General features: G+C 32.0%; 2 protein-coding genes across 3 annotated transcripts; one reads left to right on the plus strand and one right to left on the minus strand.

Annotated features, from left to right (window-relative positions):
* The first annotated feature begins 7,324 nt into the window (after positions 1–7,324).
* LOC115979130 (aspartic proteinase-like) lies at positions 7,325–13,491 on the plus strand. Of its 2 annotated transcripts, none has more exons than XM_031101094.1 (14): positions 7,325–7,426; positions 8,654–9,012; positions 9,090–9,150; positions 9,284–9,378; positions 9,481–9,593; positions 9,727–9,895; positions 10,001–10,040; positions 10,330–10,394; positions 10,523–10,636; positions 10,736–10,791; positions 11,057–11,213; positions 11,305–11,424; positions 12,816–12,904; positions 13,026–13,491. In XM_031101094.1, exons 1-14 carry the CDS (start codon positions 7,420–7,422, stop codon positions 13,108–13,110), a joined length of 1,530 nt encoding a protein of 509 aa, XP_030956954.1. In that variant the 5' UTR covers positions 7,325–7,419; the 3' UTR covers positions 13,111–13,491. The 2 variants fall into 2 exon arrangements, with proteins under 2 accessions (XP_030956954.1, XP_030956955.1); XM_031101095.1 differs by lacking the exon at positions 7,325–7,426 and adding an exon at positions 7,540–7,701.
* Positions 13,492–14,283: 792 nt separating this feature from the next.
* On the minus strand, positions 14,284–18,603 carry LOC115979131 (G patch domain-containing protein 8). Its single transcript, XM_031101097.1, has 8 exons — positions 18,528–18,603; positions 17,511–17,552; positions 17,065–17,260; positions 16,509–16,663; positions 16,098–16,241; positions 15,893–15,996; positions 15,598–15,766; positions 14,284–14,639 (listed from the first exon to the last, which is right to left on the minus strand). The coding sequence occupies exons 2-8, from the start codon at positions 17,547–17,549 to the stop codon at positions 14,556–14,558; spliced, it is 891 nt and encodes a 296-aa protein (XP_030956957.1). The 5' UTR covers positions 17,550–17,552; positions 18,528–18,603; the 3' UTR covers positions 14,284–14,555.
* Between the last annotated feature and the right edge of the window lie 8,838 nt (positions 18,604–27,441).

The following is a 27,441-nucleotide window of genomic DNA, read 5'->3' on the forward strand; positions in this document are numbered from 1 at the left end:
ATACCCATAATTTATCCGTTCATGAAGGACTTCTTGTGGGTAACGATAAATAATCTTGATGTCATACCAAGCAGGATTCAATTTCAATTCGTCCATTATTTTCCTCTTCAAATCATTCAACGTCTTCAACTTACGACGGAACATCATGTAGTAGCATTCGATACCCTCCCCTATAAATGGGAATCCGTCAATCCCTTCAGGATTGTGAAGGGGTCCACCGAAGTATACATTTATATCAATATTCTTCAAAGATTGTGAACCTATTAGAGAGCCAAGCCAAGGAAATTTATGTTAGTGACATATTTTATCTCTTTCATTTAACATCAATTACAAAACTTTTTCTATCTACTCAAAGTACAAAAATTACAACGGATCTAAAAGTGTAACAATTGCATATACTCACCCCACATCACATACAAACACACTCAAACAAATAAAAAAACTAAAAACAAAACTCACCCCCATTACAAATTTTAAACTCAGCTCTAACAAAAATATAAATAAAAATATCATCATTCCAGTGCTACGGAAATTAATGGCATACCCTATTACACTACTATTAATGAAATAACATAGAGCAGGGTTCATCAGACAAAAGAAAAAAAAAAAAAAAAACACTAATGTGAATATGATCATGATCAATCAAATTAGACATATCATCTAATTTGAAAATCAAGGCATTAATATACAGTGAAATATACTAGATGTGATATACAAACTCAAATTTTGACTTTGAATCATAAAAATCATACAATAAAAAATCCGTCATGACAGTAAATTTGTTTCGGATCTGCTAATATGTCATCAGCTTTATGTCATCTAGAAAATGGAAAAATGCCAGCTGCTTAATTAGGTGCAACTGGACCGGTGACCCAATTATTTTCATAGCTTTTACTGTATTCAATAATGTCTTTCTCATGGTTGGAATTTCATAAAAGTTGGAGGTTGCACAATTCTTTGAACCTGTTTCTTTTTTGTTTCCTTATGTGTCTATTATTTATATATTTATATAAATATATAAATATTTAAATATATAGTTGTATAAATATATAAATATAAATATATAAATATAAATATATATAACATAAATATATAAATATAAATATATAAATATAAATATAAATATATAAATATAAATATAAATATATAAATATAAATATATAAATATATATATATATAAATATATAAATATATAACTATATATATATATAAATATATAAATATATAAATATATATATATATATATATAAATATAAATATAAATCTATAAACATAAATATATAAATATAAATATAAAAATATATATATAAATATAAATATATAAATATAAATATAAATATATAAATATAAATATATAAATATAAATATAAATATATAAATATAAATATATATAATTATATATAAATATATATATATATATAAATATAAATATAAATATAAATCTATATATTTATATAAATATATATTTATATTTATATTTGCATTTAGTTGTATAAATATATAAATACAAAATATATTTATATAAATATTTAAACATATAGTTGTATAAATATATAAATATAAATATATATACACATATTTAAACAACCAACTAATATACATAAGGAGCCCTGCTTGGGCTTCCAGGCCGGTTACTCAAAAAAAAATAATAATAATATTATGAAACAAATATACATATTTAATACAAACAAATATCTTATCAGGAAACAAATATAAATATTTAATACAAACAAATATCTTATTAGGAAACAAATATAAATATTTAATACAAACAAATATTTTATCAAGAAATGGCATGACAAATTCAATGCAAGCAACACTTTTTAAAGCAGCTATATACACTAAACAACCAACTAGAGAGTGAGGAGGAGACCCTTACTTGACATGAGGATGAGCAAATATACTGCTGAGATTGTATGAGAGTGAGAGGAGCAATGTTTTGCTGCTGATGTATGAGAGTTTATGAGAGTTGTATGATGTTTTGTGAGAGTTGTTGAGAGAGGTTCTGTGATAGAAGTTGCTGAAGGTGTGAGAGTTGTGTGAGAGTTTTTTTTTTTTTTTCTGACCAATCACCCAAAAAACAAAACACAGAGACTTTGGACATTCAAAATAGACATAAAAATGGGCATGACATGACCAATGCATAGCTGGTCAAATATTCTGCACGCCTAAAGACTTTTTCTTTATAAGCTTTTAGACAAACATTGCACATTCAAAATAAAACATAAACGACATGACCAATGTCAGATATTCTCTGCGCCCAACAGACATGACCTATGCCTGGCTAGTATTCTGCACGCCCAAAGACCTTCTCTTTTAGACAAACATTGCACATTTGAAATAAAACAAAAAAGACATGACCAATGCCTAGAAATATTCTCTGCGCCCAACAGACATGACCAATGCCTGGCTGTCAGATACTCTGTCGGATACTCTGCTGATGGAGATGATGGAAAACCAAGATGCGTGAATAATGGAAGTCTAAAAATCGACTGTCTGAGACTCGGTTTAACCTTTAGGAAACCGAGTCTCAGAGACTCGATTTTTACGTGGAGAACACGTCGAAATCGAGTCTCATAGACTCGATTTCTACGTGGAGTACACGCGGAAATCGAGTCTCAGACACTCGATTTTCTCTTGTACTCCACGTGGAATTTTCGCATGTTAACTCACGTAAACCGAGGCTTAGAGGGTCGATTTACAGGCCCTAAATCGACCCTCTAAGCCTCGAGTTGTTAGAACTACAAAATGTTTGCAAACGGGTCCAACTAACTGAATAGTTAGTTTTTTAATGCTAGTTTCCTACAATCTCCGTGATAATACCAACCAGATCCAAAACATTTTAAAACCTACCCATTTGATCCTCAAAAGACAACTTTGTCCCTAACGGACCGAACCCCGTTACTGCTCTCTTCTTTCTCTCTCTCCCTCTCTCTATTCTGTCTCGTTTCTCTCCACTCTTACTCTCTTCTCTGTTTCTCAAAAAGAAAAAAGAAAACTCTCTTCCCTGAGTTCTCTATCTCAGAACTCTCTTTTCCTCTCTAACTGAATCTTAGCCACGGCGAAAGAGCGAACACTCCTCTGGCTGACGAGGAGGCAGATCAGAACGCAGCCATTAGATTCGATAGTACGAGTTTTGGATCGTTTCTGTGTGTGGTGGATAGTGAAGAATGCTATAAGTGTTTTTTTTTTTTTTTGTAGCGTTTTCAGGTCAGTGAGATTTTGGTTTTATTTTTTATTTTTTTTTATGGATTATTTGTAAAGAGTATTCATGGAGGTTTTCTAAGAGGGAAGAAAGAGAGACAGAAGAGAGGATCACTAACGGCGTTTGGTATATTAGGACAAAGTTGTCTTTCAAGGACTAAATTGATGGTTTTAAAATGTTCTGGTGTGAAATTTACCCATAAAATAATAATAAAAGAAATACAAATATCATTTAAATAATAGAGAGTGTACTGTATACTGATAAAGGGATTTATTAAAAGTGTACGTGTAAAAAAAATATCTAATGTAGGGATTGATATTGTGTAAAAAAAAAAAAAAGGTAAGTTTTTGTACTAAAATAGTTCAAAAATTTTAGAAAAACTGGTGTGATTTCTTATTTCACTTTCTCACTTCTGTGTATAAAGGACTGAGATTAACTTATTTTGTTAAAACTTTTTTGTTTTTTTTTTACTGAAAGTATATAGAAAAATGGTTATACTAACAAATACTTTTAAGGCATTGATTAACAATTCATTTAGGAAAATTTTGACACCACTTTTATAGGAAATAAAAAAATTGTCAAAACTTTAAGGGTATGTTTGGTAACTATTTTTTCCCATTATTTTCTGTTTTCAAAAACAATTTTATATTTTTTAAATTAAAAAACTTGTTTGACAACCCAAAAACAAAAAAATGTTCTCAAAACTCAATTTGTGAAAGAAACTAAAAACCTGTAGAAAAACTGTTTTCAGTTTCTAATTTTCAAAAGTTAATGAAAACACACATTTAATTTAATAAATTTGTCTCATTTAATGAATTAGTATTAGAGTTCAAATCCTAGTAACAACATATTTTAGTATTTTCTATTTTTTTTTAAAAAACTATTTTTTTAATTTCAACTAATCAAATTGTTTTTGATTTCAAAAATATAAGAAAATTGTTTTTTTTTTAAATATTCCCAAAAACAAGTTTTTGAAAATAGAAAATAAAATCTATTACCAAACATAACCTAATTGTTTTTTTTTTTTTTCGCATAAAAATTTTCTTTAAATGGATTATTAACGAATACGCATTCGTTAGCATTTCTCATATATATATATATATATATATATATATATATAGCAGAATTTTGAAATAATAAGACCTGCTTAACAGTGCAATGTAATCCATTTTAAGTGAAAAAATAAGCTAACTTTTTTTCAAATAGTCTAAATATCCAAATAAATGCCAGATGGGACGGGTTCAAATTTGGATGTTGGATCAAATACTTATACTATCCAACGGAGACATGATTATGGGCCAGTTACCTATAATGTACTTCTGTTTTCAAGAGTTTGGGTCTCTATGCCAATGGGCCTGTAATTCATATACTGGTGCTTGATAACTATAGGGTGTCTTTTTTGGGACAACTAGTTGAAAGATATGAGAAATTCATTAAATATTTGAAATTTAGAATAATAAAATTTTGCAAAAAAAATTATTTTTTCATAAGTAATTTGTAGATGTTGTAGTTGTATATTAGGTTTGTCAATTAAATTCAAACACATAGCTATATTGAATTTAATTATACTTGCAACGGATAATACTATTTGTGGTACATTAATCACTACAAGTCTACAACCAAGAGTTTAAATTTAATTGAGAAACTTAATATATAATATATAAGGAAATGTAATTAAAATTTTTCATTAAAAAACTAATTGAATTTAGTGGCACAACATTGTCACATTTATAATTTATTTAAAAGAATAATTGACCTTTTGTGCTCCACACGTTGGTCTGGTAGGTTAAAAAGTTTGTGTTATTTATATTATGAGAATCTTAAAGTATGCCAAAAGTTTTTTTTTATCTCAACTGTCGCTTATGTGTTTCAAATAAAGACATTCATGATTCAAGTTGATACGAATAGATCTCATCTAATTTCTTACGGATTAAATTAGGAATTGCTAGTCACGGTGTGATCAAGTTGATCTAATATCATTTGTTATTATGATATTAAGGTGGTGTTTGGGTATTGCGCTTCTTGCGTTGAGTTTTCTGCGTTTTTTTTTTTTTTTTTTTTTTTTCCTTGGACACGCGTCTGGCATTGTTCATTGTCCATGAACATTGATTTTAGGCTTATGAACAGTGCCAAATGCGTGAACAGTAACTTTTTTATTATTTTTTATTGTTTTTCAGTTTTTAACAAAATAAGTAGTATCCAAATGGACCCTAAAAGAGTAAAGACTTGTATACCATATTTGCATAGAGAGTACTCCAAAAGGATTTGTTAAAACTGTAGCTATTTACCCCAAAAATAAAGAGGTTAAATTGTATTTCCGTATAATCTTAAATATAGTTATAAGGTAGACTAATATAGTAATTAAAAACTCATAGGCAGAACTCACTCTTGAAAACCAGCTTGCAAGGTGAAGGTGTTCAAGAGTTTATAAACACATGGTTAAATTTATACTTAATCCATGTAGGATACTAGGATCATAACATATACGTTTATTGTGGAATTAAATACATATTAGCTTTTCATAATTTTTTTTTCAAATCGTATTAGTTGGCCAAGAGAGTTTTGTAACTCAATTAACACCTGCTAGTGTTTAAAATGAAAATATATAGAGTTCAAATCTTTTTCACCTATTGTAACTATTGAATTAAAAATAAAAAATAAAAAATAAAAAAGTTCCAATAGCTCAATACCTTTACTAAAATGAGTGGATACAACTTGCTCATTGTAGAGGCAAACTGATAATGAAGAAGCAGTGTAATTGAATATATAACATACATAGGCTGCAATTTTATTTTTCCTCTCTTTTGTTTGTTCTCATAAATATGTTTGACCTACATGCGTGTCAAAAAATGTTAGGAAGAGCAGTAACTAAGAGTAAGGTTTTTGACATAAGAGTAAGGTTTGGTAGTTACTTGGAACTCATGGACTAGGTTGCTTCCACGAGTCCATCATATATGCTTCCAAATTGGCATGAAAACAATCAAATAGCTTCCTGTGTACGTATGTCATTCTAATTGTCCTTTTCTGCCATTTTCCAAAGAAACAAATGCAAATGAAAATGATTGCCTGCCATCAACGCTTAATTCTTCAGAAAAAAATGCAACCATTGGATGTCATTTTCTTATGCTACCGCATGAAAACTGTGTTATAGCTCAAAGAAGGGGAAAAAAATATTATGTGCTACTTTCCTAGCTAGAGTACAATTGTACAATCATGCACCATAAGCTTTTCTCAAAGAACTCTGCTTTCAATTTCATAGTTAGTATGGGAACAATGCCATCCCGCTCTTCACTTGTCCAAGCCTTGGTGCACATCTTGTGGAAACTTCTAGGTACTTTCGGTTGTCAAGATTAAAGAAGCTAGTGCCTAACCACACCAAACGCAAATTAGATGAACAAGGTCACCAGTAGTTTTATTGTTTTGCTACTAGCTTTCTTTCATCAAAATAAAGAAAAGGGTAATGATCATGAAGTGAAAACAAATTCGAATTTTTTTTCACCTTAGCAGATGTGAAAAAAATATCTTTTATAACAGGTTTACCAAGTCATCCATGTAACAATCTAATGAGTGAATATTCATATAATTTAATATTATACATTTTTTTTTTTTGTCAAATGTTGTTCCTACCAATTTTCTAGATGATATTTACTCATTGGATTGTTAATAAGTGACTTGCAAGAGAAATTTTCTATGTAGATTAGGGCCTTTGTAGGTTACATATTCAATTACCATCTACACATATTTTAATCTAACAATAACAACAAAAATTAACATTATGGCGAGGTTCCCTACATGTATTTTAAATCATATGATTTATTATGTAATTTAAATAAATCAAATAACTATTGGGTTAAAAACAAACATGAATGGTTATGTACATTGCTATTAAAGGTGGGTAATTTTTTTCCAACCCATTTGGGAAAAAAGTTCTGCCAAAAAGAAAAAAACAATGTTAAAAGTTTTCAGACAAAGTAAGTACTATAACTCAGTGTTTGCATGCCATGCATAAAACACATGATTGTGCAAGTTACTAACGAGTAAGAAAAGCCTTTGATAGGTAGGCACGTGGCTTGTGTTTGCCATAAAGATAATTTATATGGTTGAGGACAAAAATGAATCTAGAGATATCTTCCTTCTCTCCTATTTATGCGGATATGTAGGTTAGAGCCTAGAAATATTATCTCAGCTTCAGCACCTTCGTAACTTGAACCTTTATGCAAGGTTTGACTTATACTCTCTGTATTCACTATTCATCATCACGTGCAGCACAATACAATAGTCTTTACAATATGTTGATCATTAATATCAGATTATCAGTGATCTTTTTATATCTTCATCATAAATCTTTTTTTTTTTGGGGTGCTATGATGCTCTAATCCATAGCTTAAGCAAGTAGTTTCTCTTTCGGTTTTAAAATTTTCCATTTTCCTTTTCTCACTTGTGAAAGAACTTTGCTAGCTTGTGTTTGGTTAAACTTTGACTGCTCTTGTACCCAGGTTATCCTTCTAATCAGATTAATATGCTATGATTATTGGTTTTATTTATTATTATTTTTTCTAACTCCACCCAATCTAGATATGGGGTTGGTTGATTTGTGTGTGAATTTGTGATCTATCAGAAGTGCCTTCTGAAAAGATTTTATAATCTTCCTTTTGTGTATTTCTCATTTGCTGGTATGAGTTTTATGTGCATAGTATAAAAGTAAATCCTAAGATAGAAGCAAATCACCTGGAAACTGTTCTTGAATTCTGATAGGCCTTAATCACTGTCACGGCTCATAGCCTCAAACTATTATGGCTTAAAAGTTACTTGTATTCCACAGTAAATTGAAATCTTAATTATGTTTTTTTCAATTGGTTTCTTTGACAATCCTTTATCATCAAAAGTAATCAGTGTGTTGGAATACAGGTTTGCGATCCTCTTATCATGATCTGCATGTCTACAAGTTATGATCCTATATTTTGAGGGTTGCTTTTAGTTTCTGTAATTTCTTCAATTTAGACAAGTGCTGCACCTTATTGATTTCCGTCTTATATTAGTGTCTATCCATGTTCTATTGTCCCCTTGAAGATATGATTGCCTTAATTAATTAGTATTGATGTTTTTGGTAAAGCCTTGTTTTTTGACATGGTTTTTGTGATATCAACACTCATAACTTTACCATCTGAGCAAATTCACCTACTCTCTTAATCATATTTTGTTCTTCTATTATGCCTTCTAGTGATAAGATCAAAGTTTTTTTTTTTCTTCTAGAAAGCATCTGAGTCTCTGTAGTAATTATTTCCATTTTTAAGGATTCCGAAAAGCGTCCTTCAATGGCTCTTTCTGATGTTATATTAGCACCAGAATGGCACATACTTCTTCTTCGTGTTCCATTATTGCTTGCCTCCTGTAGATTTATGCATGTGAAAAGGCTTTTCTGCTTACTTTTTGTTGCCTTATTGACAGTGTTTTCAGTAAACATGGGGCATAAGTATCTTCTTCTGGCATTCTGTTTATGGGCTTTAACATGCTTACTTCTTCCTGCTTCTTCAAATGGCATTGTGAGGATTAATTTGAAGAAGCGACCCCTGGATCTTCAAAGTATCACTGCTGCCAAAATGGCAAGAAAAAAGTCAGGAGAGGGTGTGAAGGGCATATACAACTATTTGGGTAGTTCAGATGAAGTGACAGTACCTCTTAAGAACTATTTGGATGCTCAATACTATGGGCAGATTGGAGTTGGCACACCCCCACAGAATTTCACTGTCATATTTGATACAGGAAGTTCCAATCTATGGGTTCCATCATCAAAATGCTTTTTTTCTGTAAGTTTTTCTTGATTTTATTTTGTGACCTTGCAGTATCACCTAATACAAGTATTTATTGACTCACTAATTTGCAGATTGCTTGCTATTTCCATTCTAAGTACAAGTCAACCAAGTCCACTTCATATAGCAAGATTGGTAAAGTTAGCAACTAGCAGTTTAATGTTGTAAATAGTTTTTTATCCATGACTGTATATAGACAAGCTATTTAGAAGTAATAAAGGTGTTTCTAATAGAAAATCGAAGTAATACATATTAAATTGTAATTCAGGAAAATCTTGTGAAATAAATTATGGATCTGGATCAATTTCTGGTTTCTTCAGTCAAGACAGTGTTGAAGTTGGGAATCTTCCTGTCAAGAATCAAGTGGGTTTTTTTCCCCCTAAGTCTTTCTTGAAACTGGTTTTTCTTAATGATTCAGTAAAGGAGAACAAGTAATCTTTTTTATTCTTTGCCTTTCTTATTCAGATTTTCATTGAGGCTACACGAGAGGGCAGTCTGGCATTTTTGTTAGCAAAGTTTGATGGAATACTTGGGCTTGGGTTTCAAGAGATTTCAGTTGGGGATGCTGTGCCAGTGTGGTAAATTTCTGTTTAGTTAGATGTGAAATATTGTATTTAAGTTTTTTCTCCTCAGAATTAAGACCACTACATTTTTTTTCTCTTCAAAATCCTTGGTACCTTGGTTAGCCTGATTTATTATATAAGAACACAGGTACAATATGTTGCGGCAAAATCTGGTAGATGATGACGTTTTCTCATTCTGGTTTAACCGAGATCCAAATGCAAAAGAGGGAGGTGAAATTGTTTTCGGTGGTGTTGATCCAAAGCACTATAAAGGAAAGCATACTTATGTTCCAGTCACTAAAAAGGGCTACTGGCAGGTAAGTAAATAAAAATAAAATGTTCGGAAAAGTTGTCCCTTTTCCTTGTGCTTGCTTCCCTGGAAATGATGAGTTGATTTTTAAATTTTCTGTTCTTTGCTTCAGTTTGACATGGGAGATTTTCTCATTGGGAACCATTCAACAGGTGATTTCATAGAAATTTAATCATAGCAGCAGTCCATTTTATTGTTTTTTGAGCACTGACAAATCTTTATATTCAGATGTACTTGAGGAGATATCATAAGGTGTAGAAAATAGAAACAACTGAATATATAAATTTCCAATAACCATCTATCTGCTACACTTAGATTGGCTCTCTATGTAAAAAAAACCAGTACTTGTTCATGACCTCTGCTTTTGTAGTGTACATCCCTTATTACAGTCTTAAAGTTCTTCAAAAACTAATTTTGAAAATTTATTACTATTTCTGTCAGGTATCTGCGAGGGTGGTTGTGCTGCTATTGTGGATTCAGGAACGTCCTTACTCGTTGGTCCAACAGTATGTGCTTCCATCTATTGGAAAATCAGATTATTTTCGTTAGGACCTTCAGGATTGATTTCTCATCTTTTTCTGTCATTTTCTTTTCTTTTGGGATCAAATTCTTACTTACTGACCATCATTTCCAGCCTGTTATCACTGAAATAAACCATGCCATTGGAGCTGAAGGGTTTGTGAGTGCAGAATGTAAACAAGTTGTAACCCAGTACGGAGACTTAATTTGGGATCTCTTAGTATCAGGGGTGGGTTGTTTTTATATTTTCAATCTACTTGTCATCTTACTCTCTATGTACAAATCTAGTTTTTTTTTAATCTCTACATACTATCTTCATGATTTGCAGGTGACACCTAACAAAGTATGTTCCCAGATTGGTTTATGTCTGTTTAATAGGGCTCGGTGAGTGAGTTTTTATTGCTTCATGGTTATTCATTCTCATCAATGGTTGATTTTACAAACTTCATATCAGCTGTCTACATCCTTAGGAAATGATTCATAGTAAGGCAATTTCAAGTAGGATGTACCATTCGTACACAATGCATGGAAATTGGTATCATGAGACTACTAGGATAAGAAGTTACTTTCAGAAGGTTAAGCGCAACGCAAAAATTTGAGCTTCCTGCAAATGTATATCAAACTGACTTTCATACCCAATTTCATGCAGCTCTGTAATACAAAGTGTGGTTGGGAGGGAAAACATGAATGTATCATTGCCTGGGGACGATCTTTTGTGCACTGCTTGTGAAATGACTGTTATTTGGGTCCAGACACAGCTAAGACAAAAGGGAACAAAGGACAAAGTACTTCAATATGTCAATGAGGTGACATACTATATTCACGCCCACCATTTAGAAGTTCAAATTGGCTATAATTTTTTCAGAAGCATTAAGTGTTGGTTTTGATCTTTAACAGCTGTGTGATAGCTTGCCAAGTCCATCAGCAGAAGCAGTAATAGAATGTGAGAAGATTTCAAACATGCCCAACGTTACATTCACCATCGGAGAAAAACCTTTCACCCTCACTCCTGAACAGGTTAGATTTTGATATGGCAAATGTTTCTACAAATTCATGATATATAGTTGTATGTGTTTGTTAAATTCATTGGTAGAGTTGGGTTGCTTCCTTGTTTTGCACAAGATTACAGTACATTTTTGGGTTGAAACATAAGCTTCAGAAACATTTACTAAAATAGTTTGTCTATAATTGGTATGCAATGGAATCGTTTGCATCAATATCCATAATATGTTTGTAGTATCAGAGAAGTCAAGTTAGAGAGACTAAACTGAGGTTATTAACATTAATGCAAAAGTTCCGGTGTAATTTAGGACCCTTTCAATCTTAATAAAGTTTTAAGGCCAAAGCTGCTTTCAACACTCTCATCCTACTAATATTAAGTTTTGCCTTTTCACATGGGAATTGAGAATAGAATGGCAACATCAATTGTAACGGGCCCACAATAACTACTACACAGTTGGGGTGGGGCCGTTACATCAATAGCAGCAAGTCATCTATATTTGTAAAATATCTAAAAGATAAAGCATAACATTTATTGTTGCTATACATAAGCTACATTTGCTTAGCATTTCGGTCCAATTGGGTCTATTTCGGTCTACTTCGGTCCTTTTTACTCCAATTTGGTCTATTTGGTTCAATTTGGTTCTTTTCGGTCCATCAATTCATTTCGTATTAATTGACCTTAAATTGATTTTTTTTAAGCTCAAAATTTCACTTTTTTCTTAATTTTTGGGTTGAAAAATATGAAAATTTATTTTATTTAGGTCAAACTCTTTAGTTTTGGGCTCAAAAATACAAACAAAATAGATATTAAAAATTAGAGATATAAGCCATAAAAAAAGCAATATAAATGATAAATATTCACAAGATTATTAAAATTCAAGTTTCAATAATATAGGTATTAAACTTATATTTGGAAAAAAAATGCTACAATTTTAAACTTAATATAATAATTTAAACTAAATGTGACATGTTACATGTGTTCCATGGAATGGAGATGTACATATTTTTTAAAAAAATATTCTTGAATATGTTCAAATTAGTCAATTGATTATGATATATTTAAAAAATATTCATTTTAATAATATATTCTCTCTCTCTATATATAACAATATTATAATTATATAATTTAAATCTTGTTATTAAATTGTGTTATAGATATCACTATGTATTGTGTTGGAGAAGGCCTTGATAATACTCTTATAAAATTTGCGACTAGTGCAAGCACATGATAATTTGGATGAAAAGTCAGTACCTGCAGAATTCAGAATAACTTCGTTTGCATTGGGTAGTTAAACCAACTTAAAGAAACATGAGTACATACCAATATCATTTTGCATGTCTTCATTTTCATTATTTCGGAGTACTAATAGTTCTTCATGTTCTGTAACCACTTGGCCTATTTTCAGTATATTCTGAGAACCGGAGAAGGCCTTTCTACCATCTGCATCAGTGGATTTATGGCTCTAGATGTCCCTGCTCCACGCGGTCCTCTGTGGTATCTATTTTTAGCCTTTGTCATAGATAACATATGCATGGTAACATTGCATTTCAAAAATTCATGCTTATGTGCATTTTCCTTGAGTTTCATATCTCATGCTGAAATTACATGCTTGCAGGATTCTTGGAGATGTGTTTATGGGGGTGTACCACACTGTGTTTGATTTTGGTGATCTCCAACTGGGTTTTGCCGAAGCTGCTTAGTGACCCTCCTGTCTGGTTATTTATATGTTGTGATCATATTTATAAGCAATTTATAGGTATTGTTGTTTGTGGTTAAGCGATGTAATCTACATAACTTCATGATGGTTAACAGACAATAATCATGGGCGTGTCTAGTGCCTTATTTATACAGATTGCAAGGAAATACAACTTATCCTCTAATTTCTACATGCTGAAGGTAAGAAATGGGCAGTATATATTTCATCCTCAGCAGCATTTAAAGTCTAGGAGAGAATTAGATTTGACGGGGAAATATATGTACATTAGTTTTTTTTCAAATTCAAACTAGAAAGGAGGCTATACAAGGTCCTGAGATGTAATACTCTTGCCATAATAATGTAAAGTTCAAAATATACAATAAAATGGCTGCAAGTTCTGCAGCTCCCTCTAATTCAAAAATTATTAAGGTTCTTCAACATTGTTAAGACGTCCGAGACAGCCAAAGCCATTACCTTGCATACTGTAATTTTTTGGAACTTGCATTGATTTCCCACTTTATCCTTCATTCATGAAAGTTTACCATATGATTTATCACCCTCCACCCCAAAAAAGAAAAAAAGAAAAACACAAAGCTTCATTCTAAGCACTGCAAAGGGAGGAGCCAAAGCGTATACTTCAAAGAAAGAAACAAAAAAGATAGCATAAGCATATGCCTCATAAGACTTAATATGGTCTTTAAATCTATTGCCTTTATTTTTCTACCAACATTCCCCTAAACTTTAAGAATATCCCAAGGGGCAGTTGGGTAATTTCTTGAGCTTCCAAACACATACAGAAATGCTCTACTCTGCTGAGCTTTCTGTTTATCTCACAAGTATCATCCTACGGGACCAAACTGTTATTTTCCACTGTCCAACCAATATGCAATTGGAAAGACCATTGCAGCTTCAAAATTGAGGCTAATTCATGTTCTAGAATGACATTCAAACCCCATGCAAAGCCTAAAATTGCTTCACTCATACTCCCAACTCAAAAGTGACAAGATTTTGCAGGTACATTTTATCCCAACCCTAATCACTTCGCCTACAACTTCTCCCCTGTAATATTGAACAAAAAGTTGGGATCACCAGTTATTGCCAAAAAATAAAAATTCTAATATATGATGGCACCTATACAACTGAGGATGCCACCCTTGTTGTGTGGTTGCAGTCCTGATTTTCAAGTGTAAGTTGTGCATAATAGAATATACCCCTCTTCAAAAAATGTAAGTCCTACATTCAACTTAGAAATTTTCCGAATAAATCATTTGCACTTATCAATGCTCTTAAATTTTCAACATAAAAAATGCGTTTTATTTGACCCCTAACCATACAAGTGCAAAAAACTGTGGGCATGAGTCACATCATAAACTACATAAACATTAAACAGAAGGCAGTGCTAGCAATACATAAAGTACAATGCTGATGCTCAGCTGCAAGGATAACATTTCACTTTTCTTCATCACTATCATTGCCAAAAACTGATGCAACAGCTACTTTTGGTTTTTTCTTTGCAGCACTACCAAATGAGTTCTGTGTTAAAAATAAAAACCAATGAATTAGTAGCAAGACAATATTTGTTAACCAGAGTTGCTACTACTCCCTATACCAAATTTCAAATATTTTTGCATTGTTAACAAACACAAAGTCTCCAATTTCCATTGAACTAGAATGAACCAAAGAGCTGCAGGAGGTACGTCACAACTCACAAGCTACATAATAAGGGTTGGGTATTAAAAATGATGGTTGTGACAAGTGGATACAGTTCCCTTATGCCACATGTATAATAAAAGAGTCTTCACCGCACCATACATACATTAAATCACATTACATATAACTAGCCTCCTCATCACACGCACTTTGCACGTGCAATGAGGCTTTTTTTTTTTTTTTTTTTCGGTCTAGTATCATAATTTTCTTTTTTTTTTCTTTTTTTAATTTTGAATAAGTTTGTTTTGAAGACATGGATTAATAGGAGAGTGTTCTATTTTGTAGGCATTTTAAGTGGAGTTAGAGATATATTTTTATTGAATTGTCCTCAAGTTTTTTCCTTGTTAAACATAAAATTTGAGGGTACTTTTTAACCACATGATAAAAGTCCAATCAAAAGAGGAGAATCCTCTTATAAATAGTATAGATAAAAGTTCGGTAGAAGTCATGATTGTGACAACTGACAAGTGGATATCCTCCCCAAATTATACACTCTAAAGTGAGTTGATATTGGTCTAAAAGGAAAGCTGTGAGACACAACTGACAAGATGTGTCCCAGACATTGCAGCATTAACCAGACATTGAAGAATTAAATAATCTGGCACCTGATTACAGTTGTATGTATAACTTCATGCATGAATATTATGTATGTACAGTTGCATGGGAAGTCCATGGCATCAAGGACTTCAAAACTAAAAGATACAGCATTACAAATCCAAGGTCCTAAAATCAGATTGGATATTAGAGAGGAGAGAGAGAGAGAGAGAGAGATTGGGCACACCTTGGAGGTACCACCTTTAGAAGAAAAACCAAACTTCAACACCTTCCGCGGTTCCTGATCTGTGAGTGCAGTAGCAACTCTCACTTCAGTGGGAACTGGAGCAGACCCAGAATCTTCCTGTTGCTGTTGCTGTTGCTGTTGCAGCTGCTGCTGCTTACGAGCATTCTCCCTAATTGGCCAAAAAAAGGAGAGAGAGGCAATTAGGCTCTAGAATGACATATAAATCCCCCCCCCCCCAAAAAAAAAAAAAAACAAAAAAAAAGGCGAGGCATAGCTTGGGTGAAGGAATAAATACATCTGAGCAAACTTAGCCATTTCTCTCTCCTGACGTTGCTGTTCTCGTTTTTGCCTATCATCCCGACTGCTTGTACCATGCATTTCTCTCATTTCTTTAAAACGCTGAAAATCTCATCCAAGGGTGTAGCAATTTAGACAAGGTTATCATAAACATCAAAATTAAGTGTCAACAGTCAATGTAAAGGTCAAAGTAAAATGCTTACCTTTCTGTGATTGTGATCATATGAGCTAAGGTGAGCCTCGAATTCCATAGCCAATTTGTATTGCTTGTTGCATAGATCACAATAGAACACCTTGCGTATTTCTTTCACCTCAATTTGAATTTTCTGCTCACGTTCTGCTAACACCTGGATTTTCATAATGTGCACGAAGCAGGCAGTAGAAGCCACCAGGTAATAAAAACTGCAGGAAATTCTCAAGACCTTCCAAAGTTGATGGTCCTCTATGATATACCATTCCCGTCAAAAGACATAAATATATGCTATATGCAGCCTTCTGCTATTTGATTTGGGTTTCAGAAGAAGTAAAGTATCAACCACAATACTAACTAATAATTGAACATTTTGGAGCAACTACGAGTTTTTTTATAGGCAACTACAATTTAAAAGGCATACCTCCCTCTTCTTTGCATGTTCTTCAGTCTCCTCCACCTCAACATCAAGCTTTCTCCGCTGGATATTTTCTTCTGCAGTAAAAAAATCATCTTGCTCTTGTTTTCCAACACCTAATTTTGGATCTCTGATCCCAGATCTTATTGGCTCAATTATTCCTGCAACGAAGGAATGTACAAATTTTATCAATCATACTAACTAATGAATGGATGTGAGTTAGATATTTGCAAAAAATGGAGAAAAATAAAACAAAAATTACTGATTCCTAAGCTTATAGGCAGCAAATATTATGTAAAATTGTAAACCAGTCATCAGGCAGTGAAAAAAAATATTAGCAATGCTTGGAAGTAGTCGAAAATTCAAACTTAAAAGCATGTGCAACGTAGATTAAAATAATAATATGAGTGAATTTATGGCTCAATTTAAGCATTGCAAGAAATTTAAAGAGATGTTAGTTGCAGAAAAAGGATTCGAGAATCAATGATTAAAGAATAAAATAAAATTACATACTACAAGAATTAACTATAGTATGATTAAGAGCATTTCACTTGAAGCACACCTTGCTCATCCTTCCCAAGACCCTTCCCCTTCCATCCCATTTTTTGAAGAAGCCTAAAACCAATATTAGATGATGTCAACTGCGTGTCCAATGAAGCTTGTTCCACATTATCCAGATCTACATTTTCTGTAGGCCTGTGATTGATTGGCAAACGAAAATCATCTGCCAAATCTTCAATAAGGGAGTCCCGATAAGCCTACAGCACAAAATGCAGATAACAACCCTCAACAAAATTGGTGATCACAAGATTCTTACATTTTCGTAGTCTTGTCAAAGAAGTAATTAAATATTTATTGCAAACAAGATTTAGCATAAATTAATAAAAATCTTGAAAATAGTTTACAAATGATTCTGCCGTCACAAAGTACATATTTTGAAATAATTCCTTAATATTAAATATTTCTCTTGGGCAACAAATCTGACAGTTTTATAAACAGATTGTGTACCTGCTCCTTTTGATGGTGCTGTTTATCTCGAGCACTCATTTCCTGTCAGGCATTAAAGTCAATTTTAAATCGTCAATATGATGAGTCCAAAAAACAAGGTTCAATATTTCGAAAGAGATTTTTATGACAAAGTTCAGAAAGAAGAATGATCAATGTGAAGGGGAAAAAAAAATATAGAATTACTAGGCTCACTACATACACATACTTTTTCACACTCAAGAGTCAGGATAACAAAAACTACATTTCTTAAATCTTAAAATATATTCACTAAGTCACCATCTTCCCAGAGTGCGCCCAAAGATATCAACAAGGTGAGACCTTTACAATCACTTTCAACAGTTTCTACTCTATTCAGAAAATGGGTTTGTTCACGGAAACCAAATTTCCCATCTAGGAGATGATGTAGGGTGCGTTTGTAAAAACTGTTGGAAAACAATGTTTTGAGTTTCAAATGAGCGCTTGTAAAATAAGCTATGAGGAGTTGTGGTTGTAAAACAGAGTTTTGGGTTTTAAAAACGCTCTTTTAAGCTTCTAAAACGCCTAACCACACACACACACACACACACACACACACACACACACACACACACACAGAATACTAAACAAATCTATTCAGTTCAAAGTCACTAAATTTACAATGTTTCTGGCCAAATTCAGAAATGGGTCTCAACAAAAATAAGATTCCCCAACTGGGAAAGAGGTTATATACATAAACATGATACAAATTCTTCACCTTTACCAACATAAACAACCTAAAAACTATCTGAAACAAAGAACCAATCCAAAAAGTAATATAATTTCAATGAAATTAAGCCAAAACCCAATACAATAATAATTCGTCTACACATGATTCATAAGAATAACAAAGTGAATCATTGACCAAAAAATAAACCCTAGATTAAGGTCTACAGAGACTATGAATAACTAGTAAAGTGACAGTTAATTGAGATTTCTAATTGATTAGAGATTAAATTTAAGCATACATACAAGAAAAGAATCATAGATTAAGAAACTCACCTAAAACTGTTTTCAGAAATCAAAACGACTCTGCTTTCCGATCTCGACCTTGCTCTGTTTTTTTTTTTTTTTGGGGTGTGAGAAGATCTACTTCGTCTTCATATATAGAATAAAGACAACTTTGGGCTGGACAGACTGGCCCAATTATTTAATGGGTCCATTTTGAAATATTTTGGGCTAAACTTTTTTTTTCCCTGAGAAGATATTTTGGGCTTTAATGACTTGATCAGTGTTGGGCTTGAAAATTTTTTCGTTTTCTTTACAGAGAAATAGGACATTCATAATGTCTTGCTAAATGGTTTTGTTGAACATGTTAATGGGTGAGCGAATGCACTCAGTTAAAAAAGAATCGAAAATCGAAAGACTCTCGTTATATTGTATTGCGAAGTAATAAAAGTAAATAAATAAATACTGTTATAATTAAATACTGTGTGACTCCCAAAAAAAAAAAAAAATGATTTCAATAAATAATTTTTTTAAAAGAAAAATATAACCTTGACCAATGTAGTTTATGTTAAAAAAGAACAATGCACTTTAATACTTGTTAATCAAATTTATGGGTGTTACGAACTCACCCTACCCCCTTATTCTCTGTTATGTTAATGACAATAGGGTTTTTTTTTTTTTTTTTTCTCTAAGTGTGTGTTATATGTCATGATCATTCTAAAGACTATTTGGAGAATTTAGAGGATGTGGGTGGTTAACTAAGGAGACGTAAGTGGTAAAATAAAGAGTATTAAGCAACACATACACGAGAGAGAGGGACAGAGTTTCTAACACAAAGATAGTCCAATGTAAAGCTTGTGATAACTTATGTAGCAAGTTAGGGGTGAAGGAGAAAGAAAAAAATATTTATAAACTTGCTAAGATAAGAGAAATGAAAACATAAGACTTGAATGTTGTCCAAAGTATTAAAGATGAAGATCAAAAAGTGTTAATAAACGAAGAGCAGATTAAAGAGAGATTAAGAAAGTTATTTTGATAAACTTTTTAATGGGAGTGATACAAATGATTGAACAAATTGAGTAACCAAATGGAGCATAGAACACAAGTCATTTGAAAGAAAAAATGATAAAAAGCAAATAGTTAACAAACATGTTTTGAAGTCCACAAAAGGTAGAGAACAAACATGCACACGACAAAGTCATGCTTGGTCTTACAGTGCACAATTATAGGAATGTGACGTGTAACTTGTTATTGGGTTATTTTAACTTTTTAATTAAAAAAAAAAATTTGAGGGGGCTAAGTATAATTATTTTAGATTTAAATTTAAAAATATAATGAATATATAATATATTTAAATTGTAAAAAAAAAAAAAAAAAATCAGGAGGGCCATGGTTCCCCTGGTCTTGCCTTAGGTCCATCTCTACAAGGGAGTAGATAATTAAATCAAATTCAATAAATTTATAATATTTTTAACATCACTCTAATTAAATGTAACGTTGGTGGAGAGATTTGCAAATCTAAAGTGAATGTTTTCCAGGTGAGTGCATGGGCTCATTTATCTTATGAGGTTTTGGTCGCGTGAACAAAACTGAGAAATAAAAGATAGAACTTGTAAAAATTCATCAATATATGGAACAATAACTTGAAAAAATAGGCTGCGTTTGGTTGACTAGTGTAGATATCAAAATCACATTATCTTTTTCCTTTTCCTTTTTTCTTTTTTTATATACGAACAAGTGCTCTCCACCTAAATTCAAAAGAGATTTTTTTTTTTTTTTTGGGTACAAAATTCTATTTAAAAATAGCATTACCCTTCTTTTCATTTTATGAAAAAATTAATTTTAACGGACAAGTAGACACCAAGTCCATCTCTCATATGAGACATATTATTTATGATAGGATCACAATCTGCTTGATTGTTGCATATCATTTTTCCATGGTGAGATCGAGTTGTTTATCTACTACTCAAATTCTAGATATCACAAAATCACAAATACAATCAATGATGCCTAAAGCACCAATTAATGTTCTAGAACGCTTTTATTAAACAATAAATATGCGACCTAACTTTATACCACTAACGGATCAAATTCATCACTTTCATGAGTTTGATATATACCAAGTTATGGAGATTGGACGAGATTGCATAATTAAAGAATTTACCAATGCGTGTATAGAACTAATCACTACATAATTTGCAGGCCCACACTTCAATCATATAATCTACTATGCAATTCTAATTGTCACACACCATATTCGTTTCATAGAATATTAACATTATAAACTTTTCAATTGATTATTGTGAAAACAGCAAGAAATTTAAATACATTATCTTATTTACTTATAAAACTAGTTAAGGGCAAGAAGGAATAGGATTAAGGTTCCGTGCGTATAAGATTACAAGTTTGGCATGCATATTCTAGCCCTTAAATAATAGGATTTCAAAGATAACTTAATGGTAGACAACTTGCTTGCAATGGCTGAATTGATGGAAACTAGGATTGTATACAATTCTCTGACACCTTTAAATGCTACAATCAGTGCTTGACACCAATAAAGAATTTTGAAAACTTTGATGATATGGGTGCATGACAGTCAATTTTTTGAAAGTCTAAAGTTCTAGTGGCTGTATTTCAATGGTGGCAACTATTTAAAACTATTGTGATTGAAGAGAAGCTTCTCAAGAAGAAAAGGGAAGCCAACTTTTGTTATTAAAAAACCCTAAACCTTACCAACCAGTGCATGAACGCAAATATCCACAACCTAACATAGCCCTCTTTTATGATTGTATACATTCTCAATTCTTTAGTTTAGATACGAATACTTTTTCTATTTCTTTCCAACCATAGATAAAAAACTACGTTCCTTTAAAATTATTGGGGGTGGGGAAAAGCACATGTTTAGCTTAATTGTTATTAGGGAGAGGGTTAATCATCAATAAAAACATGTTTCATGCCACAAACATAAGTATAGTGCTTAGTGAATTATATAATTAAATAGAGATACGGTATAGTTCGAATCCAATCATATAATACAACTAGTAGTTAGGTTGTTTTATAAAAGACTAACATGTTTTCGTAGTGTCAATGTCATAGGTAGTATCTTGCTAGTTAATTAAAAACACTTTGTAAAATAAACGCTAAAACTCTTAGATATCCATAATTTATTGTAAATTTGTAAAAATCATATACTAACTTTTTGTACTTCTTATTGTTAATATTATTTATCTCTCATGGTATGCCACACGTAATGCAGTGAAAATGATTCCCAGAAAGAATCACTTTTTGATATAATAATTTGGAAAAGAAAGAATTATGAGGGTAATAATGTGTTTAAAAAGTTAAAAACACGAAGTAATGAAAAATTAAAATCAGGTAGGTCCAACCAAAGGGGTTAGAAAAGAGAAAGTGGCAGTGAAGCAAAGTTTTTGCATTCAAAGGTGAAGAAAAGACTTAGTGGGACAACGAAAAACCCCCCAACTAAGGGTGTTTACTTTGAAAGTAATATGGACCACTGAAAATATGCTCTTCTTGAGTTTGAATTCTACTGCCTAATGTTTCCTTTTCATACAATACCAAACTCCATTTCATCTTAGCCATACAAAATTAGGCTAGCATTATTGGATTTTCAAGATTCCCCATGTACCTACCATTGGATCAACATAACAAAATGAAGTGTACCTTCTCCTAGCTTATAAAAACACCAAGCCTCCCTGCATAGAAACCCAAGTGTACACATTCAATACAGTTTCTTCTCACTTGAATCAAAGCTAAGCTTAGCTGTGCCATTAGCCTAACCTAAAGTCATGGGCAACAACAGGCAGAGAAGATCTTCATTTTTCTCCTGCTTGAACATCTTCAACTCTAAGAGGCCTCTAGGAGGGGACGATTCATTTGATGATACAGTGCACTCAAAAAGGATATATCCAAGTGATTATGACAGGAGCCATGGTCTTGTAGCAGACCACAAAGTTGACACTAAAGCTACAGTTTACATTAACCAGTTCCGGGAAAGAAATATCAAGGCATCATGATCCAATGCCAAATTGTCACTGTTTATCCTGCAGCTCCAAAGGCTTGAGAAGTTGAGATATATCAAGAGATGTTTCTACTTTTATTGTTTCTTTATACTGTAATATAATCTTATATATTCTTGAGTGTTGCTTTTAGTTGATTGTGGGAATCAAAATAGTTTTGATGAAATAAATAAAATGAAATTTTGTGCTCAAGCTTTTTGTGTTTTCCACTATACAGATTGTTGTGCCCTATTCATTCTTGTTCTTTCAATAGTGTATGTCTCACTGGCTTTAAAACCTTGGGATGACTATCATGGCCTAGCCAGATCACTCTTGTTATTGCAAGAACCAAGGAGCTTGCTAGCTAAAGTCAGTAAAAATGGCAGAATATATATACAACTTGGTAATTCTATTATTATTCATTTTCAAGGGTGAAAGTGCCATAGATTCCCCATAAGTTTAAGGACAATTATAGAAAATATATATATGGATGGCCTCCCCTCATAAATTTATCTATTACTCATATAGCCCAATAATCTTTAATTATAAAAAATTTTGTTCTCTAATTTTGTAAATTAGCTAGCCCTCCCAATTCTTTAGTCCTGGTTCCTCTACTATTCATGTTATTTGTCTCTCATAGTATGGTACACCGTACATGTAGCGAAAATTAAAAGGATGGTCTATTGAGTTACTGTAATACTAGACTGACAAAAAGTTTTCAGACCATCCAGGTGGCATGGTAATTTGAAAAAAGAACTGTGAAGAGATGCTCTAGTAAGTGACTAAAGTAATGAAGAATTTCCAGCATCCGGTCGGCAAAATAATTTGGAAAAGAAAGAACTAGCTAGGGGGGAGAATGAAGGCCAAATGTGTAAAAAATTAAAGTTAGAATAAATACTGTTTACACTCAAGTATTTACAACAATATCATTGTACTCCTTTCATCAACATCAGTTAGAAACTTAGAATTTTATCATCAACATGAAAAAAAAAAAGTCGTTTTGGATAGAAAAAAATAGATAAATGATGTTGTTTTTAGGTAGGTTAACAACGAAAATTTGATGAGCACATTAATATTATTGTACTAGTCCAAGTGTGTAAATTGCAAATCTTAAAATTTGATAGACCAATTTAGAAGCAACCATCAACTTAGAGGGTTTAAAGTGCATTTTTGTCAAAACGTTAAAAATTAAAATCAAGTAGGTCTATATTAAGGTGCAAGGATTTAGTTCTATATTGGGTGAATTCTTTTGACAAAAGTTCAAAACTCATGTCAATGAGGGTTGTAATTATTGCATCTTAGTTTAGGTAAAGTGTTCATTAATTGGAGGTTACTTAAAGATCTCAAGTTGAGGAAGGCTCACTTCAATGAATTAGGGTGTGTTTGTTTGGAAGGATTTTAGGGAGAAATGGAAAATTTAAGAGAGAAAAGTGAGAGAAAGAAGTTTTAGTGAGTGTTTGGTTGGAAGGGAAATAGAAAATTTTGTAATAGGGCTTGGGTGTTTTCTCCCTAGGCCGACCAAAAAATTTTCTCTCCAAAATGAGAAGAAAATTGAGGGGAGAAAACACCTGCCCCAAAATGGATGAAAATGCCCATGTGCATTGGCACATGGTTTTCATCCACATCAGTTGCTTTTCCCCCCCCTTTTTTTTATTTTTTATTTCGTTAAGTTGCTTTATTTACCATTTTTTTTCTCTGTCCACTTGCACATACACAATTTTTTTGCTAAAAAATTGTGTTACTTTTTTGTTTTATTTAATGAGGACATAATTATAAATTTATACCAACTTTATTTTTCATCCTCTCTTTTTTCTTCATAACCAAATAAATAAGTTTTTCATTTGTCCACTTTTCTATCCTCTCAACCAAATACAAATAAGAGAAAACTAAATTTCTTCTATCCTCTTGTTAGACTTATAGTTAAGTGATTAAATTCATCATTTTCTAACAGCTTAAATTTTTGAGATAATCGGTAATTTCACATGGTATCAGAGTAGGAGATCCTGAATTCGATCCCTGACTTTACTCTACCTCCCATTTAAAATGTTAAATTCCCCACTTGTTGGGCCCCCATTTATTAAGGAGAAGTTTAGGCCCACAAGTGAGGGGGAGTGTTAGACTTATGGTTAAGTGATTAAATTCACCATTTCTTAATAGCTTAAACTTTTGGGATAATCGGTAATTTAACACCTCCCACTTTTCTATCCCCTCCCCATTTTCTATCTTTCCACTTTTCCACTCCTCCGACCAAATGAACCCCTACCCTCACTGGAGCGATTATTTAAATCAGGTAGACATTTCACTCAACATTTTGCAATTATGATTATGCTCGAACACTATTTTATTAACCTAAACTTTTACTTAACTTTAAGTACTCTCTGATGCATGACTTTCAAAGCTAAGGATTTCGTATCAAAGAACATCTCATTTGTTTTTCTTCATAGAGAAATAGTGCCTCAAAATGTTTTTTTTGGAGATATACTCTTGCTAACTCACCCCACCCACCCCATTTTCTCTGTTTTTTTAATGACTATAGTATTATTTTTTTGGTGTGTATGTGCATGCTGAGAAAAATGTTATTTGTTATGATCATGCTAGAAGTGACTTACATGAAAGAGGATATATACAAAATTCTCAAATCTATGAGATGCAAAAATTAAGAAAAAAAAAATATGCAGAAAAAAAAAAAAAAAAAAAAAAAAAAAAAAAAAAAAAACAATTTCAATAGACAATATTTACGTGGTTCAGCAATTTGCTTACGTCCACAAAGTTGCAAGGATTTCACTATTTACAGGAAAAAATATAAGATGTAGCAATACATTTTTCTCTTTCAAAACAACAACAAAACCCTAATCTCAATGGACTAAGCTTCAAAAAAAAAAAAAAAAAATCTCATTAAAAACCATAGCACTTTTATTTTAGGTCAGATCATAATCCAGATTAAACACAATTATACTCTACAAAGCCTAACACTACAATCAATAACACTTAAGCATATCTATTGAGAAGCAAACGGATGCGCTAATTTTTTGGCCAATAGGGAAGCTACTTGGCTAGAATGGAAAGCGTATTATTGGCTTTATGGCACATCGCCTATATGTTTCCTTAACGTACTATTTACTTTGGGACATGTTAGGGTTTCTTACTTTGTATATGACTCAAAAATTACTCCTTTTTTGGAATATTTTTATGAATATAAAACGCATTTCTTTCACTAAAAAAGCATTTAATAATGAGGTGTATTATTATTATTATTTAATAAATAAGGATTATTATATTAATGAGAGAAAATGAGGGCTTAAAAGCATCTCTAGAGCTCAGGAAAAAGACCCAAGCAGGAAGAGAAAAGATGTTTATGGGCCCATTCCACAGAAAAGCTGCATTTATGCAAGACATCTACAAAAAAAGCAAATACCCTTATTAAAACCTTTTTTGATACATGCATAATGATAGTAGAGATAGTTGAACCTTGGGTATCTTCATTGGAAACATCGAGAAATACCCTTACTAAAGATGGTTGTTCATAATTCATGTTTCATTATTTATGTAACCCTCCAGCTTATGTTGTAGGAGCTTTAGATTTTTCATTGTTTTGATACCATGTGTACTGGCATTGTTTATTGTTAATTTTATTTATTTTTCCTTTGCTACCCAAATAAATAAATAAAAGAAATTAGTTCGGCAATATTTGAGGTACATCACACTTCTAACAATGGCCTTAAGTTGACATGCAACAAAACAACAAAAAGTGATTCTCGAAATGTTACAAATTTTACTACATAGATCTACAATCTTATATATATATATATATATATATATATATATATATATATGTTAGTTTTTAAACGCTTAATAAAAAAGGAATTAAAATTTTTATTTATTATGTTGTTAATATGACACCAATCATATTTATTCAATTTGTAAATTTTTTATAGTGTGAAATTGTAATAACTTTAGTATTTTAAGATGATAATTTCTCCCATAAAAAAATAAAATGATAATTCGCGCTATGTAGTAAGGAGATTTAAAAGAGCATTACCCTTTTCTCTTTCCTTTCTGAAAAAAATTTAATTTTAATAAAATTATTATTAGTTTACATGTTACTATTCATGTAAACTAGTAATTGTCCTTTCAATTGCCAAGTAGACACTAAAGTTTACGGTGAAGAAAGACATATCAGTGAGAAAATAGGAAAGTAATGGACCACAGAAAATATTCTCTTGTTGGGTTTTTTGTTTTTTGTTGAGAAAAAAGCTCTTTCTTGAGTTCTACCATCTAAGGTTGCCCATTTTGCTTTTGGAGATTCCCCATAAACCTACGCCCTTGAATTAACAAAACAAATTGAAGTGCACCATCTCCTAGCATATAAAAAACCATCAAGCCTAGCTCCCTGCATTGAAATCCAAGTTTCTTCTCACTTGAATTAAAGCTAGCTCAGCTGTGCCATTAGCCTAACATCTAGAGTCATGAGCAACAACAAGCAGAGAAGATTTTCATTTTTCTCTTTCTTGAACATCTTCAAAGCTAAGAGGCCTGGATCTGGAGGAGGGGACGATTCATTGGATGATGCAGTGCACTCAACTAAAATATATCCAAGTGATTATCACAGGACCCATCCAGTGCATGGGAGAACCCAACCTTTATCTGCTGAGACTTGGCTTGTGTCCAGTACTTCAGTGCACTGTTCTTGTGAAGATGCTGATATTGTAGATGACCCCAACATTAACACTAAAGCTACAGATTTCATCAAGGAAAGAAAATTCAAGACATCAGAATCCATTGCCAAATAGTTGTCACAGTTTATCCTGCTTCTGGAAAGGCTTGAGAAGTTGAGATATATCAAGGGATGTGCTTACTTTTATTAATTGTTTCTTTATACTGTAATATAATCTATACTTGAGTGTTGCTTCTCTAGTTGATTGTATGAATCCAATTAGTATTGTTGAAATAAA

Source organism: Quercus lobata, chromosome 3 (assembly GCF_001633185.2).
Source record: "Quercus lobata isolate SW786 chromosome 3, ValleyOak3.0 Primary Assembly, whole genome shotgun sequence".
Lineage (NCBI taxonomy): Eukaryota > Viridiplantae > Streptophyta > Magnoliopsida > Fagales > Fagaceae > Quercus > Quercus lobata.